General features: G+C 43.5%; 1 protein-coding gene across 3 annotated transcripts; it reads right to left on the minus strand.

Moving 5' to 3' along the window:
- Window positions 1-4890: 4890 nt before the first annotated feature.
- CNR1 (cannabinoid receptor 1 (brain)) lies at window positions 4891-13131 on the minus strand. 3 transcript variants are annotated; one of them, XM_009700600.1, is made up of 2 exons: window positions 13046-13131; window positions 4891-7571 (listed from the first exon to the last, which is right to left on the minus strand). In XM_009700600.1, the coding sequence occupies exon 2, from the start codon at window positions 7508-7510 to the stop codon at window positions 6089-6091; it is 1422 nt and encodes a 473-aa protein (XP_009698902.1). In that variant the 5' UTR covers window positions 7511-7571; window positions 13046-13131; the 3' UTR covers window positions 4891-6088. The 3 variants fall into 3 exon arrangements, with proteins under 3 accessions (XP_009698902.1, XP_009698900.1, XP_009698901.1); XM_009700598.1 differs by lacking the exon at window positions 13046-13131 and having other exon boundaries at window positions 5591-5848; window positions 6053-7567; XM_009700599.1 differs by lacking the exon at window positions 13046-13131 and having other exon boundaries at window positions 5857-7369; window positions 7445-7510.
- Between the last annotated feature and the right edge of the window lie 2986 nt (window positions 13132-16117).

The raw sequence follows: 16117 nt of genomic DNA on the forward strand, positions 1-16117 counted from the left end.
TTATTATTATTACATGTAGAGATACTTCTTTATTTTGGGGAAAGATTTTCAATATGTTTGTGTCCCATTTTCACCATGCCCATACATATATGCATACATCTGGAGAGAAGGAAAGCAAGCAACATCAAAACAGCATCAGTGCAAGCGGTCAGGAAGCGACTCTGTCAGCATTACTGAGAGCAGGTTTGTTCATGATGTTCTCTACCCCATCTGCACACATATGGATAAATAAATTGCTTCACTCCCATGACAAGTCCATTGAACTCCTGCCAGACTTTATGATTCTGCATTGACCCACCAGAATTCAAAATAGATTATCTCGGAGGTAAAAAAAAAACCAACAAAACAATGAATATAGAGGCTGTTATTTATTCTGTCTCATCTTTCTTTTAATGTCAGTGAAAATGCAAATACAATGGAATATAAAATTGCACTTTCTAAATGCAGACTCATAGTTTGAAAATCTGGGATAAGATATCATTTCAGCTGAAGTCAATAAAAAATTCTTAGTGACTTTATTGAGACGGGATTCCATACCTTAATATGCTTTAACATTAAACTGAGTGCTGCTCTGAATACCAAAGACGATTTATTGGAAAGCAATACCAGGGCATGTCATACTTAGTCATTAAGATTACCTTGATCTTATTATCACTTTTTCTCCTAACTGAATTTAAAAGATTAGTATTAGATGACCATTCATATTAAGGAGCCCTGTTAAAGGCAATCATGTGCTTCATACATTGTGCTGCTATTTAAAGAAAACTCTTTATATCCATTACCTAAAAAAAACAGGGGACAAAGGCAGAATGGAGGAAGACATGCCTTCTAAACTGTCAAATAAAAACTCCCACCCTATGCTTTCTTAAACACAGGCAACATGATTTTTTTCCCTTCTTTTATAATCTGTTCCCAGATACTATGGTTTAATTTTTAAATCAAGACAAAAATGGACTTTCACTGAAGGCAAAAGAATTTTTTTAAAAAACCAAAAAAACGCAGATGTTTTATTGATAATGTGTGTGCATGATGATATTGTGACTTCTTAAAACAACTGTCAGAAGAGCAGAAACAATAATGGATGTTAATGTGAAAGGCTGAACCGACAGTGTATTTGCCCGCACGCTTCCTGAGCATATAGTGTGGGAAAGCAGTTGCTTGGAAAGTTGTCATTATTTCCTCTTGTGTTGTTTTGAACAGACTTACAAATGCAGTCAGGTGTTACCGTCAAGAGGAACTGTCGGTTTGTGGCAGTATAGCCCTTATTTTCTAGTGAGCATGCAAATACGGTGGGAATTGTCTCCCGGCTGCTTTGGAAGTGACAGCTTTCAGCAGAAATATTCTGACTTCTTCATTTAAATGTAGTATGCCGTTAACAATTAAGAGCTGATCTTTCATTTCTAGTGCTTTTGTTTTGCCAAGACTTTCTCAATTCATCAGTGACCTAATTTTTAAAAATGCAAATATTGTGGCACAACCATGACCCCCAGGACATGCTCGCTTCATCCCCTAAGGACCTCCACTGTTTTCAAACCACAGTGGAGAAGGAAAATTGCCCAAGTAACATGAATCTGAGATTAAGTCATATGGAAAACTGATCCTCTGAAATGGACAGGGACCTTTCTACAGCATTTAGTGGGCTTTGGATCAGGCATGTGGGACCACAAAGAGATTGTAAGTGTTTTTTCAACCCTTCCTTTCAGTTGGGGCTGAGCAGCGGTGGGAGCACTTTAGTGTGTCCCGTAGGCAGTGGCACGGCTGAGGTTGCTCTCCCCGCACAGCTTCTGTGCATCCCCCTTGGACCACTACATCATCCCCCCCTGCACCCATAGCTCTGTCCCCACTGGCACTGGCCAAAACTAGACTAACTTTTTGTTTGCCTCAAGTCTTTGATTGCATTTACAACCACCAATAACTAATTTAGGTCATCGGCAGCACTATTTTAGTTTGTATTCCCTTCTTCTGCTCTTTTGTGGTTTGTTTTTCTGGAGTGTATGGGTTTGTGTTAATGTGACATCTCTGTGCAAACATATGCATCTGAGGAAGGCAAAAGAGATTTATTGCATTTTGGCTAATACAGAGGAAAGGGGAAATTGCCTACATAATGAAACAGGAGATTCAGTTTTAACTATGTCATTTCTCTCTTGTCTCCATAGCACTGAATACACAAATATAAAATATATAATCTACCTCCTCCTTCAAACATATCAACGTACAATTAAAACCCACAAAGCTTGACAACCTGTTGTCAAGTTGTTTAAGCAGTTGTTTCAGAATCTGACAGACAAACTTATAAACAAAACGTAGAGCACCAGATTGTGGGATGAGGCAGCATCATCACGTGGCTTCCTCAGTTATCACAAAATTTGGAAAACAAAAAAGTAGAGGAATACTTTTTCTCCTTGAATAAATAACAGTTTAATTACATTATAGAAATAAAATATGATATGGTAGGAATACACTGGAAATCTTACAGAAATACTATTCTGCTACTGGTAGGTAAATGGTCAAAGCTACTTTTCATGACAATCTGAACAGTACTTGTGTACAAACTATTATACAGGTTGCTAATGAAAAATATTGCAGCAGTTGCAAGGATGTTATCAGCTCAAACAAACATCTAATGATACAATACTCTTCTAAGAGGAAGTAATAATGTTAGATTTACAGACAATAGAGAGTTATGTTCTCCACTTTGAAACACTGGAAATAAAAAGCTCAGGTAATCCAATTTCTTTACCTCATATTATCACAAGGAAAGATTTTTCCCTTCACTATGAAACAGCATCCCAGGAGACCCTGTAAACAGTTTATTCAAAGGTAGTATTTGAGATGCCACAGCAACTTCAACAATTGTCCTAGTCTACAATTACAGACTTTTTAGGCCACTGCTTGTACAGATGACTTTTTTATTTTTCACTTATTTACATACATTCAGCTCAATAACAGCAGGTAAAATGAGCTGTCTATCTCACAATAGACACACCTAAAATTTTCATCGAAAGGCCAGTGCAAGAAGATGTGGATAGTGATTGCACAGCATCGAGGAGATTATATTATACAAATATACAATTAGACTGTTGAGAATCTAACTCTGCACGCACGTGACATAGATGGTCTTCTCGGTAGGTACGCGACACTTGGAGTTGGCACGCATATGTAACTGCAACTATCGTCGGTGGTTGATGGTGACAGTGTGGGTGGCCGTGGAACACAGTTATCGTTTGGCTGTGCTATCGCTACGTGAAGGTAGGCAACTGCAAATTAGGAATACCTAAAGCTGAAGTTTAAGTACAGCTTATCTTGGAACGGCAGCAGATTTTTCTAATGAAAGAGTAGTTCTACTTAGTGTGCAACGTGAGTTGCCACCTCTTTAATAAATGGTTCCAAGTGAACCGACACAGTTCCCAGAGCTTTAGAAAAACTCATTATGCAAATGAAGATACTGATGATAGACAGTAACATTTCACAGGATGCTATTTCTTATTATATCAGTAAGCACCAAGTTAAGTGCCAAGACAGCCCCATTGTCCCATGATTTATCACGTAAAATTTAGAACTTGAATGCACAACAAAAGTCCACGAAGTTTGCATTTAATTCACAAGAAGACAGTTTCAAAAATGGCTCGTAAAATACCTTTACATTTCAAATGGGCTTCCCCCTCCTCCTCCAAGAGGACTGCTTTACGATGGACTAGACCTAGATAAGAGAAAGATCTTTCAGAAGGAGGACTCGCACATCCTCCAGGAATCCTCCGCGATCCCCTGGGTTGGGCCGACTGCCGTGGCCCCCTCGAGAGCGGGGTGCCCTGTCCTACTGCCCCGGTAAGCCACAGGGGAAGCGGGGGGGGAGGCGGAAAGAGCCCCTGTTTCTTCCAGCTGCTGCTCCGCACCTCGCTTGAGGAGATCTTTAAAATGTGCCACCCCCCACCACGCCTTAACCGGAGCCACTGGCTGAAATTCGCTGGGTCATCCGTGCTACCGGCTGCTCTGACCTGCACGGAGGGATCCAAAATGACACGGGGACACCACGGTGGCCAGAGACCCAGGGTTGCCCCCCTCCTCTCTCTCCTCGAGGACGGACAGCAGGGATTTGGCTCCGCTCGCCCGGTGCCACGGAGGGAGTCACCCCTCGTGCGGCAAGCCTCGGGTAGCGAACGGGCTGCGCCGCCTTTGCAGCTATTTTGGCAGAGATCAGACGCCACCTTTGCAGCTATTTTGGCAGAGATCAGCCAGAAGGGTGAGGAAAAGGTCCAAAAAAGCAAGGCAGCAGAGACGAGGACCCCAGACCTTCTGATTCAGAATGGAATTACAGAATATCCACGCCTCAAAGACTATCCGATAACATGCGCCTTGTGAAAGCCCCAGGCTGCAGAAACAATCCCACCACGGACACAGAGTCATCATTTTCCTTCAGTAACTTCTTCCTCAAAGCTGATAGTGTCAAACCTCATCATCTGTATCCTGGTTTCACAGCGAGACTCACCTTATTTCAAGCAATCAGATTTAAATACTGACAGCCTTAAAACAAATTATCATTTATTTCCGGCCTTCTCAGTTTTCAGGAACACCATTGACAGCCACTGCGGTTGCCAGTGCGGGCTCACGCCACGCTCTGCCTCTCGTTTCCCCTTACTCTCAAGCAGAACTGAAAGGTTGCTTTCTCTAGCACACGGATACACCTCTCGGAGAGGGTCGGGATGTTCTTAATACGGTACTTTCATCAGTAATCAGTTGGAAGAACTCAATTTTAGAAACAGAATTTGTGTGCAAAGCGTGCAACAAGAAATACAGTTTACATTTGGTCATAGTGTCCTATCTTAGTTATGCTACCATGACTCACACTGATTAGTATACTTACACACACACACACACACGCGCACACACACGTACACACACATAGATATTTATTTATATACACGCTCACACAATAAGAAAATGTCTGACAATATTTCCTCCTCTTTTAGTGAAGACGGGAGTTTGGCATCTCAGGCTCTGAATCTGCTTAAACCTGGGATACAGGAATGCGACACACTTCAAGTATACATCAACTGCACAGTGATAACATCGCACATTGAGTCTGACACATGCTGTCTTTAGTGGTCCAGCACCAGCACGTGGCTTAAAACCAGTTGCCCGTTAAAGGAGCCAATATCCGGGACCTTCGCTTTTCAGTGTTCGTATTCACGCAACGCCCAAGAGCAGGGTGATCGTCTGCACAACCATAAACGTCCTTCTGTATAAACGCAGTGGTATTTAAAAGTCTGAACCAGTGCATTCCTCTCCTACATTCCTCCTCTATTCCTTTGTTGCTGTTACTCTCGTATGCATGTGAAAGTAAAAGGTAGTGGGGAAATAATTTTAGTAGAAGAACACAAAGCCTCTCCTCTAAGTCCACAGAAGACCACTAGAAGTGTAAAATTTCCAAAATAGCTCATAGGAATTCTTCAAATACAGTAAGTGTTTTCAATGGGGTTTACATATCACATTTCACATTATTTTCACAGAAGTCTACCTTATCACTTCGTTTAATTCGACAAATATCAATAACACAGAATAAAACAGCATACAATTCACAGGACACGACACATTTTACAAAACCTCTAAAACTCAGCACTGCCGTTTTTGGAAAAAATCAAAAACTGCTATTACTTACAGACATGAAATACACTTCACATTGAAATGAACAGCATGATTACAAGGCTTTTTTTCTTATTTGATGGTACTGGTTTAGGATGCATTAGTTTTCAATTAGGTTTCACAATTTTTCTTCACATCCCCAAAAGGAACCATTGCTAACCCGGTATTTTCTCTGCGCTCTTTCAGGAAACTTACTATTCAGTAAACACTTTGAGAAAAAAACTTTTGAAAATTTAGCTTGAATCCCTAATTGTAAAACCCAAAGAACTGACTGACGGTAATGCTCTTAAGACAATCATTGCTCAGCTTACAATGACAAACCAAAAAAATATTACAGGAGGGTACAAACACATTAAGCCACGGGTTTGGTTTTCTCTGTTGCTTTTGTTTTGTTTTGTTTTGTTTTTTAAACTAACTCCTCCTCTCACAACGCTGAGAAGTCTCTGACTTACAACGCTTCAGCAGTCGTGTCTGTGGAGACCGACATGGTAACTTTGGCAATCTTAACTGTGCTCTTAATGCAGCTCTCGGCAGCCCTGTGCACGTTCCCCGGGTTGTTGGCGTGTTTGTGCTGGCAGTCCGACTCCATGCTGTTATCGAGGGGCTGCGCGGTTCCTTCGCAGGTGGGGAACATGCTGCGGAAGGCATGTCGCAAGTCCTTGCTCCTCAGAGCGTAGATGATGGGATTGACTGTTGAATTCAGCAAACAGAGCATGCTACAGAAGGCAAAGACAGTCTTGATGAGCTTGTTCATTTTCCCAAAGACATCGTACACCATGATGGCGAGGAGAGGGCCCCAGCATATGATTAAAACGACTAGGATAAGGACCAAGGTTTTGGCTAACCTGATGTCCATACGAGTTTGATCAGGCCTAGTGATCTGTACCTTACCATCCTCCGTAGACTGAATGATTATGCTTTTCTGCGTGCCCCGCTGAATCATGCGAACAGCGTGGCTGTGAGCCTTCCACAATATGTACATGTAGGCATAGACAATGAACAGCAAGAGGACGCTGGTGACCCCGATCCAGAACATCAGGTACGTCTCGTCGATGAGAGGGAATATGTCCGAACAAACGGAATTGAGCTTTTTGCAGTTCCAGCCGAGCAGAGGAAGAACGGCTATTACAATAGCGATGGTCCACATCACACAAAATGCTACGACAGCCTTTGGTCGGGTAACAATCCTTTTGTAAGCTAGCGGCCTGTGTATAGATATGTACCGGTCTATTGCCGTGAGGAAAAGGCTACCTACGGAGGCGGTGAAGGAGGCTGTAACTCCACCCAGTTTGAACAAGAAGACGTTGGGGCTGTCCTTCCTGTGGAAAACATGGAAATCCACAAAACTGTAGACAAAAATCACGCTGCCCAGGAGGTCGGCCACAGCCAGGCTGCCAATGAAATGGTAGGAGGGTCTACACCGGAGGCTTCGGGAGTGGAGGATGACGCACAGGACGAGGAGGTTCTCTAGGACAGTGAAGGTGCCCAGGGTGAGCGACAGCACGGCGATGGCCAGCTGCTGGCTGGGGTTCAAGATCATAAAGCACTCCATATCCATGAAGTTCTCCCCACACTGTATGTTCTCCTCATTATCCTTAAACGTGGACAGGGACTTGTTGTAAAACTCTGTGATGTTGACCTGATCTGAAGGAATAATGCTCAACAGGGGATCATCTCCTGCAGTCATTTTTTCTTGGAAAGGATCACCCCTGAAGGAAGAGAGAGGGAACTTCTGGGGGTAGTATCCCAGCTTGGATGCCATGTCGCCTTTCATGTCTTCGTACTGGATATCGTTGGAGCCCACGTAAAGGAGATCTGTCGTGATTGTTCGGAAAGTTGTGTCTGCGAGGCCATCTAGGATTGACTTCATAACCCCAGTCTTGTTGGTTTCGGAGAGACTTGGGGGAGGGAAAAATGCATCGGAGGAAATCCTAGAAGGGGAAAAGATCAGACTTCATTAAGATAAACAGGGAGACAAACTCCACAAACAACTTAGTTGAACTGCATCAAACAAAATTGACCTTTCTCCTGTATTCAGTGCAGGTCTCGCCTTTGCCACCTGCGGGAACCAGGGTGAGTCGAGCACTTAGAAAGAATTTCACTAAAACTGAATTACACTAAGGAGCGACGTGAAAAACGGAGGCACGGGGAACTGAGTATTCCACAGGAAGGTAATTTTCATTTCTCATCAAAATCTTCCGAGCCACTCCGCCAGAAAGATATTTTTCTCTAGATCTGAATTTGGCTTCTGATTGCAAAGTACCTTGCAGACCAATATTCCTTGGGCTTGCTTCATTTAGATAATACCAAGTGCCACTGCAAGAGCAGCATGAAACCGATTCATCAGCTTCACTGCTTTTCTTTCAAAAGGCACCGAGGGTTTTGAAAACCTGACAACAGAGAGGGAATGAGGAAAGAGCCATGCACTCCCAAGTTTTACAGTTCACCCCGTATGCCTGTATATTCACGCTACCGTGTTACAGCAATCTGAGGTCTACTAACATCCTGAATTTGTTACTGCAATTTTATAAGCAAGGTATTTAATCTACAAATACAGGGATCTGGATATAGCTGCATTAGTCTATTCCTTCCTTCTGTTAAGTGAACCAAGGTAACTGGGACATCTGGGCTATATGGGGGAGGTGGGTTGTCACCCAGTCCTGTCCACAGTTGCAAGAAAGGTGACCAGCACCGCTAAGTCAGCGAGTGCCTCGGCGATCCGTTCTGCATAGATCAGAAGCCTCGGCCAAGGCAGTTCCCGCTTGCCTACAAAAACATGGCACTAAGTTTGGGTCAGAGTGCAGCTCTGGCCAAAACTCCAGGCAAAAGGGACCAGGAGCCACTGCTCCTGTGAGAAGCATGGAAATGTAACTCGTCCCACTGGAGACACCTTCAAAAACGTTCTGTCCCCTCAGAAACAGATTGCCCAGCAGAAGCTAGCCAGTGGTTTCTGAGTCCTGTCATGCCCAGCCTTTGCTCGTGGATGGTGACCAGGGTGTAACTCCGGGTCAGGGTACCCTTGGGAGAACCTCCTCATCAGCATCTGAGCATCCTACATCCATCAACATGTAAGACAGGTCTTACAGCTCTTCTTACGCTGTGCTCCTTTATATAACTTTGCCCCTATAACACGCCTTGAATATGCATTGAACATCTGCTTTAGGGTCCCCTTCCCCTGCCAGAGTGGCTGAGAGTGGTCTGAACGTAAACAAGAGCCAGAATTACTGCTTCGGTGTGCTACAGCTATTCTGCATTTGCTATGGGACATCTCGATGATTACATCAGCAACAGGAGCAAAACCAAGCTTCTTCCTGCTTTTAGACTGGTGGAGATTGTTTGTGACCCTCGAGAAATCCTAGATGCCATGTATAGGCTTGTAGTGACTTAACCTCTTCACTTTACACAACGGACAATAAACAGCCAGAAAGGCCACCAGATTATCTGCCAAAACCCACGGTACTGATCCCCTCGACTCCTAAAGAGGAGACTTGCACAGTAGGTACCACAGCTCAGTTTTCCCATGGAAACTAAAAGAAAGAAGAAGAGGATTCCTCTCTCCAACAATACCCGTACTTAAAAATAGATGAAATCATGAGCATTTCCAAAAGCAGCAGAGATCATTTGGCTGATGAGATATTTATACTGCACTTACACATGGCATCTAAACACTCAATACTTTTTCCACAGTTCTTTAAAGTTTTGCGTTTGATTCAGCAAGCCTGAACATTGAGTATTAAAGGGAATATATGAAGCTGGACCTCCAGAAGACACTGCAACTCCAGTACTGCAAATCAGGAGGAGTACCAACAGCCCTTACCGGGGTAGTCCAACGCACAACACATACTGCCTGTGTCAGCTTTTGCAGACATCGTTTGCTCAGCAAATAACGACGTAACTGTTAGACAGACAGACAGTATTAAGGAAATTAATTTTGAGGGTGTGAGCAGCAAGGAAGGGAAATGTCACTGAAGCACCCATTAAAAATGAACGGCAATAATCTAAGAGGTAAGGTACTTTAAAGCTGTTCCTAGCAGAATTTGCAGATGTTACACGTTGGAAAGACGACCCTACTGACAACTGACAAATCTACTTTGGGTGCAGTCTGGCAACTTTACACTTGGCAACATAACACCAGCTTAAAAACAGAAGTGAAGAATGTGTTATTCATTTGAAAACTACCCCGAAAATATTAAATAAATCAAGTAGTTCTATAAACATGTAAAGACGGCTGTGGTATTCTCTGTTATTCCAGCTTATTTCTGACAGAAGAAAGACAACCATTTCAATGATTAAAGCCAGAGCCCCATGTTGAGATTATGTTTGAGTAAAGCTTCAAAAATTGTATGCAACTGAGCGCTTCTGCTAGACAGACAAACAAATTGTTATGAGGTAGCTGGTCCCTGCTGGAGTCATGTTAAGTACAGACTTCCTCAGAATAAGGTGCAAGCCGCCGTGCAACCCCTACCTTTGTTTGAAATACAAATGAAAGAACACGAATTCCTGCGTGCTCTTTTGAAGGTGGCAGCGAGTTATGTGACAATATCACTATGCATGCATATGCTATGCTAACAACATGGTTAATGGGATCAGGAGAGGCAAGTCTTACCCTGAATTTCAATGATTTTTTTCCCTCTGTATTTTTACATTGAGATTATTACAGTAATTTCCACCTTATTGTCTCTGCAAAGAGAGTTTTCTCTGAGAGTACTTGGGAGTTCATTAGTGGTGTAGTTTAGGCTTTGGGGGATGCAGCTGACATTAATTTTGTTTTTGTTTGCTGCTGGGAATATCATAATTGGAAATTTCTAGCAGTATGTGTGCATGCACCTATTCAAGTAGCGGTTGATTTTTATTAAAGTTGCAGTAAAACAGCCATTCGCCTGATCTGGAATTGCACTTTACTGGAATCCCGTTTACTTTAATTTAGATACTAGCTTGTCCTGGTACAAGCTACAATGCTGAAACGCACTGAAGCGATCAGTGAGGTTTTCCAGGGCTGTCTAATGAAAACACAACGGGACCTTTGGCACTGCGGCTATCAGGAGAGGCCAGGTCACAGCCTGAGGTGTTGCACGGTCTGACATGGACTGAAAAGCTGACGGCAGAAGTGGTCGCCTGGTTCTCGGTCTTCTCCTTTGGTCAGGTGCATGTACCAGTGCCACACAAACCTTGGCTCTGAGCTCTTCGGTCCGAACCCGGACTGGTGAGCAGGCACTGCCCACGAAAACGGGACACCCCACCCCACCTGGCCACATTGCTCTTTGCAGTTGGCTTCAACGCAACCCAAACCCATACTGCCCAAGACCCATGACCACCTCTACATGAAATACCCCGGGAGCCTCGGTGGCTTCTCACAGCCTCCCCAGAGAGCAAGCGTCCCCCACACAGATCCCTCCACTCTGGATGGGGCTGGGGTGATGGCCGTGGGGTGCAGCAAGGTCCCCTCATGGGCACAGCCGCCCTGCCCTGCCGGAATCCACTCTTCCAACAGAGCCTTTAGGTCTCCAAAACTCTCAGCTTCATCCCTTCCTTAAATAAGCTCCACTGCCTCACTTATTTTAAAACAGCTTTAAAAAGAACTGAAATATTGATTAAAGATGAAGAAGAGCGCGCGCTGATGCCGGCACTCAAAATTTTCGATGTATTTCCATGACTGCATGCAGCAATTCACAGTAAGTAATGAATGATGATTATGGATAAGGATTAAAGAATAGATAAAAATTTCAAGCATCTTTTATTTTGAAGACCAAAACTAGAAAACCCATAGCTGAAGACCATTTTAGGCTTTTCTCCCACCAACCGTCAGCTGTTGATGGGCACTGCCAGACCAGCTGCACAAAGTGACTGCCACTAGATGGAGTGGCTTTTACAAACACACCGCTCAGCTGTCTGCACAGACCTGGATTTCAGTTCCTCCAACCCTTTTTTCCAGCCTGAGGTGGAAACATCAGCTGAAGGCTGAAGACACAACGTTGTAAGGCTTTGCTCTCAAAGCAAAAGAATTAGTTGAGTTGAGGGGGCAAGTCTTACTACTGCCCTCCACGGTGTGGTTACATATAGCCTTAAAAGAAGCTTGGATGCTATCAGAATATAAAGACTCCTTAGGTAAAATACAAAATATATAATACGCAAAGGGCTGGTAACTGATCTCGGACAACAGGGAGGATTGTACCTCCCCTGGACTTCTCGTTGGTCCACAGGACCAGTTCACTCGGGGAACAAGAACATGACTTCATTAAAATGCTATTACCTATCTTCTCCTGCTGTTCTAGGGGAGATGGAGGGCTGGAAAGTTTTTATTGTTGTCTAAAAATAAGGCTGAATTTATTATAATTTTCAGACCAGGATGATTGATAGAGCAATTTCAATTGCCTGAATAGAAACAGTGAATATTTGCCTTCTTCGTCAGAAAGTAATTAAGAGCAATACAATGATGCTACTGATAACTGCAAAAATGTTGATGCGGCAAGAAAAGGAATCAAAACAAGAAAGGGAAATCCACAATCAAACCTTTCTAGCTTCTATTTTAGAAAATATTTTGATCTCCATATCTATACATTTCTTCTGTGATACCCACAGCTAATTAAGAACAGGCTAAAGGACAAGCAGGTATAACTGAAACAAAAATACGTAAATGCATTCTCCTTGCTTACACATTATAAGGCCTGCAAGTCCTTCAGAGAAAGGCTTTACCCTCTGATAAGTTTGCATAATGCCCAGGATGCTGGGGCTCCTACCAAACTGGGTCCATAAAGTACTACGACAGGAGAAACAGTAGTAATTTATATTGGTGTGTAGTCAGCTGAAAAAGTGTGAGAGAAATGAGATCTATCCTAGTAACTGTTGGCCTCCAGGAATTAGAACTGTCCTATAAAATGAAAATTTATATGGCTAATAATTACCTTATCCCGTATGGCGATGAACAATACTGCTTCGAGGACAGAACAAGGTTTCTAAGCCTTGGAGAAAGAAATGCGCAGTCTGAGAAATGGCACTCTCAGACTCAGTAACACCAAGCAAGGAAAAAACACATGTCGACAAGAATGTGAAAGCAATGTTGCCCCTATCCTGTTTACTGTTTTACTACTCCATCTCCAACACTGTGCTACTCCTAGGCTATAAATGGCAAATAGGCTGTCGCTCCTAATTCCGGAAAACTTGCATTCACTTCAGTGGGAATTTTCTCTGCGTGAGGGATTGGGAAGAAGCACAGACACCAGGAGAGGAGCAAATGAGGGATGCTATCTTCTCGTTAGGGCAAGGCACTATCAGCTATGGGGTAAACTACGGCATGCAAGTACTGAACCCAATTTTGTTCTTATGTAACATGATGATATCCTTGGCAAGTTGAACCTTAATTAGCAAGAAACCACAGCTAGGTGGTTATTTATGTTAATTAACATACTGTTTGCACGCTAGCAGGATAGGGGCTGGATTGTTCTAATTTGGGGGCAAACTGCCCCTACGTGACACCCCCCAGCAGCCAGCAGCTGACAATCCGAACCACAAAAACAAAACAAGGGGGAAAACAAAGCGTTAATCAGTGCCCAACAATGCTTTTAAAAGAAATAACATTATTTCCTCCCTCCAAAGTTTTGTTGGTGAGATGTGTGTAGCAGTTTTAGCGCAGGTGACTTGCAGGCCCAGAGAAGAGGCTGTGCCTTACCTCCCAAACAGCCAGGGCATACCTGTGTGTCTACGATTAGAGAGGTTCAAAAGCAAGGTTGAAGTCCTACTCCATTTGGTGCCGGCAAAGGACTCGAAGTTTGTTCTCCTGCGAGCCCAGGGAGCGTGCTGGCAGCCTCTCCGTTCCACTGCCCATCTCCAAACTGCTTGAGTTGTTCCACATTGGATCAAGTTAAACATCCAGGAACAAAGGTACTAACTGATATTCCAGCAGGCAAGGTGCACATCTGGTAAGTGAGAGGCTTAGCTTGAAGCCCTTTCTCTGAATTAAGTAAAGCAAGGATGTGTCTCCACATCCCACCCAGCCGCAGGGAGAAGAGCAGGACAGCTGCCCCATCTACCTGTGAAAAACCCCCAAAGCTCCCGACTTCACTCGAAACCTCTCGGCTTGTGAAATACAACCCCTTACACACACATTTTCTACCAAGTCAGGGACAAGACGAAGTACTGAACTCACAAACCAGCAAGGGGACCATCAGGATCACCTTAATGGGAAACTACGGCTACCTGCTCTGCCCGGCTTTTGGGAGAAAGGAGGGAAGGCGTAGGTGGCTATCTTAAAACAACGTGGGATTTTAAGATCTTTGACAGTTTACTTTATATCTTAATTTCATCTAAAGACAGAGTTTTGGAAGACAATGAAGAGGCTTGCTGAAATATGAAAGGCTCAGATGAAAGGGAAACAGTGAAGCAAGAGTGACCTGGTATTTGCTTAAAATCAGCTCCAGTTTAGGGACCCGTTTCCCAATAAAGCAGAATGAACAGGTAATACAAAAAGTGTGATACAATGCTACAGTATTTACATTTTAAAGAAAATGGAAGAGGACTCATTAAGCTGGTCAACTTTGAACTCTCAAACTTTCTCGCAAAAGGGTTTATCTTGGATTTCAGTATTCCAACAGAAATTACTTCATTTCCAGCCTCTTTTCTAGCCATTCTCTAGTGTCAAAAGGTGCAGGTGCTTATTACTGCTGAGCAGGATTGACATAAATGTTAAATGGTGACAGAGAAGCCCAGCCAGCTGCAAAAGAGATGGGAGCTGAACACTCAGTATCCTGGAAGTACCTAGAAGAGACGGCAGCTTAGCACGTAACGTGTAGTCGAAGGGAGAGAAGTAATTTGAAAGAGTAGAGCAGGACATAAAAGACCCAGGCTCCACTGGATGCTAAATGCTAAAGGTCCCCAGAAGAATGTCAGGTCCAGAGGATGAAACTGGGGGAAAAACACATTTATTGGGGCGTGAGATAACCACTCCAAGAATATAGTTTCCATGTAAAGCCACAGCAGGACAAAAAAAGGTCAAGAATTTGTTGCAGCAGAATGTATTAGTGAACTTTACTAAAAAAGTAAGGATTAGAGACAGAAAGGTAGCAAAAGCATCAGGCTTCAGGGAGAACTCTTAAACTGCACGGAGTGCACGTCTGCCTCCTCCTCACCCCGCAACAAACTGTGGCCGTACCAAGTTTTAATCAAAGACTTTGTGAGATAGCAAGGAGATGCTGAGAGCAAAGGTAATGGGGGTTAAGTGACTGGTGTGAAGGGGATTGGCAGGAGAAAGGAGAGAGAACTAATGTCCTCGTTCAGGGAACAGGACATCTCCAGGCAAGATGGAGCAAACCAGGGCAAGTTAAGAGAGGAAGACCCAAGTGGAAGGAGCTCCTGGGAGGCTCAGGGATTTCAGGGAAAGATAAGAATTGCCTTTGTGATCGGCTTGGGGAAAGCAGATCAGGTGAAGGAGAAAACTCACGAGAGAAAACCTCCCTCCTCTTCCAAGCTGTGCAAACTTCAGAGGCAGCTCTGTAAGGTGAAGGATATAGCTGGTGAGATTTTCAGATCTCACCGTAAAGGAAGAACAGACCCACTTGCTCTGCAGGCAATGACTTGCTCTTTTGAAAGTCCATTTCTGATCTGTATTCAAACAGCGAAGGAAGAGGCAAAGGGCTCTCACAAGCCATCGTCGGTAAGGTCACAGGGAAGGACAGCGCTGTACGCACTGACACATGGGACCGAGCTGGGGACACTCAGGAGAGATCAGTTGAGCAAATCTGGACAGGGGCCTTAATAAAAATCAAACTGCTTAAGGAAAATAAAGTACAGGATACAGACCTCAGAGGTGGAAAGGAAGAGAGAGTGCTCAAATGGAGCCACCGAGTGTCCCTGACGGCAGATAAACACACCAAAAGGGGGAAAGGGAAGAGGGGTTTACATGCAATGACAAAAACTTAGCGCACAGAAGGTCAGCAACACATTGCAAAGCAACATCCCTTCTACCTCAGTCCTCAGGAGTCTGCTTCTCCCCAAAATTGTTATCAGGCCACCAAGTATTGGGAGTGCTCAGAAGCTAGGACAGAATGGCTTTTGGCAAATGCGATGTCCCACGCCATCAGCATTAGCGAAGGACAAAAATACACACTCCAATTAAAAAATGTGAAACATTCTTTCATTTCTGGAGCTGTCTGGTCTTTCATAAAATTTAAATAAGCTCAGATAACTCTCTTCATAGCTACGTTCAGAATATAATGATATTCAAATATACTGCCTTCACACACACAAACAACTTGTGAAATTATTTGCCAGCATATTAAGCCACTACACCAGATTGCTTGGCACTGGTGCATGTCTTCGAAATATGCAGATGCTTTTCTTTTTTAAAAAAAAAGGAGACAAGGAGAGAAGATGAGAAGTGAGAAAGAATTACAGTAGAATCTGATATCCAAGTAGCCAGAACAACAAATTGCGGAGAGACTCCAACCAATCTGGTATCAGATTTGGAGAAATAGTTAAAAGATAC

The sequence above is a fragment of the Cariama cristata genome, unplaced genomic scaffold (genome assembly GCF_000690535.1).
Source record: "Cariama cristata isolate BGI_N322 unplaced genomic scaffold, ASM69053v1 scaffold40175, whole genome shotgun sequence".
Taxonomy (NCBI): Eukaryota; Metazoa; Chordata; class Aves; order Cariamiformes; family Cariamidae; genus Cariama; species Cariama cristata.

Excerpts from the sequence above, each read along its gene's own strand:
- CNR1 (XM_009700600.1), bottom strand. The coding sequence starts at position 7,510 with ATGAAGTCAATCCTAGATGGCCTCGCAGACACAACTTTCCGAACAATC.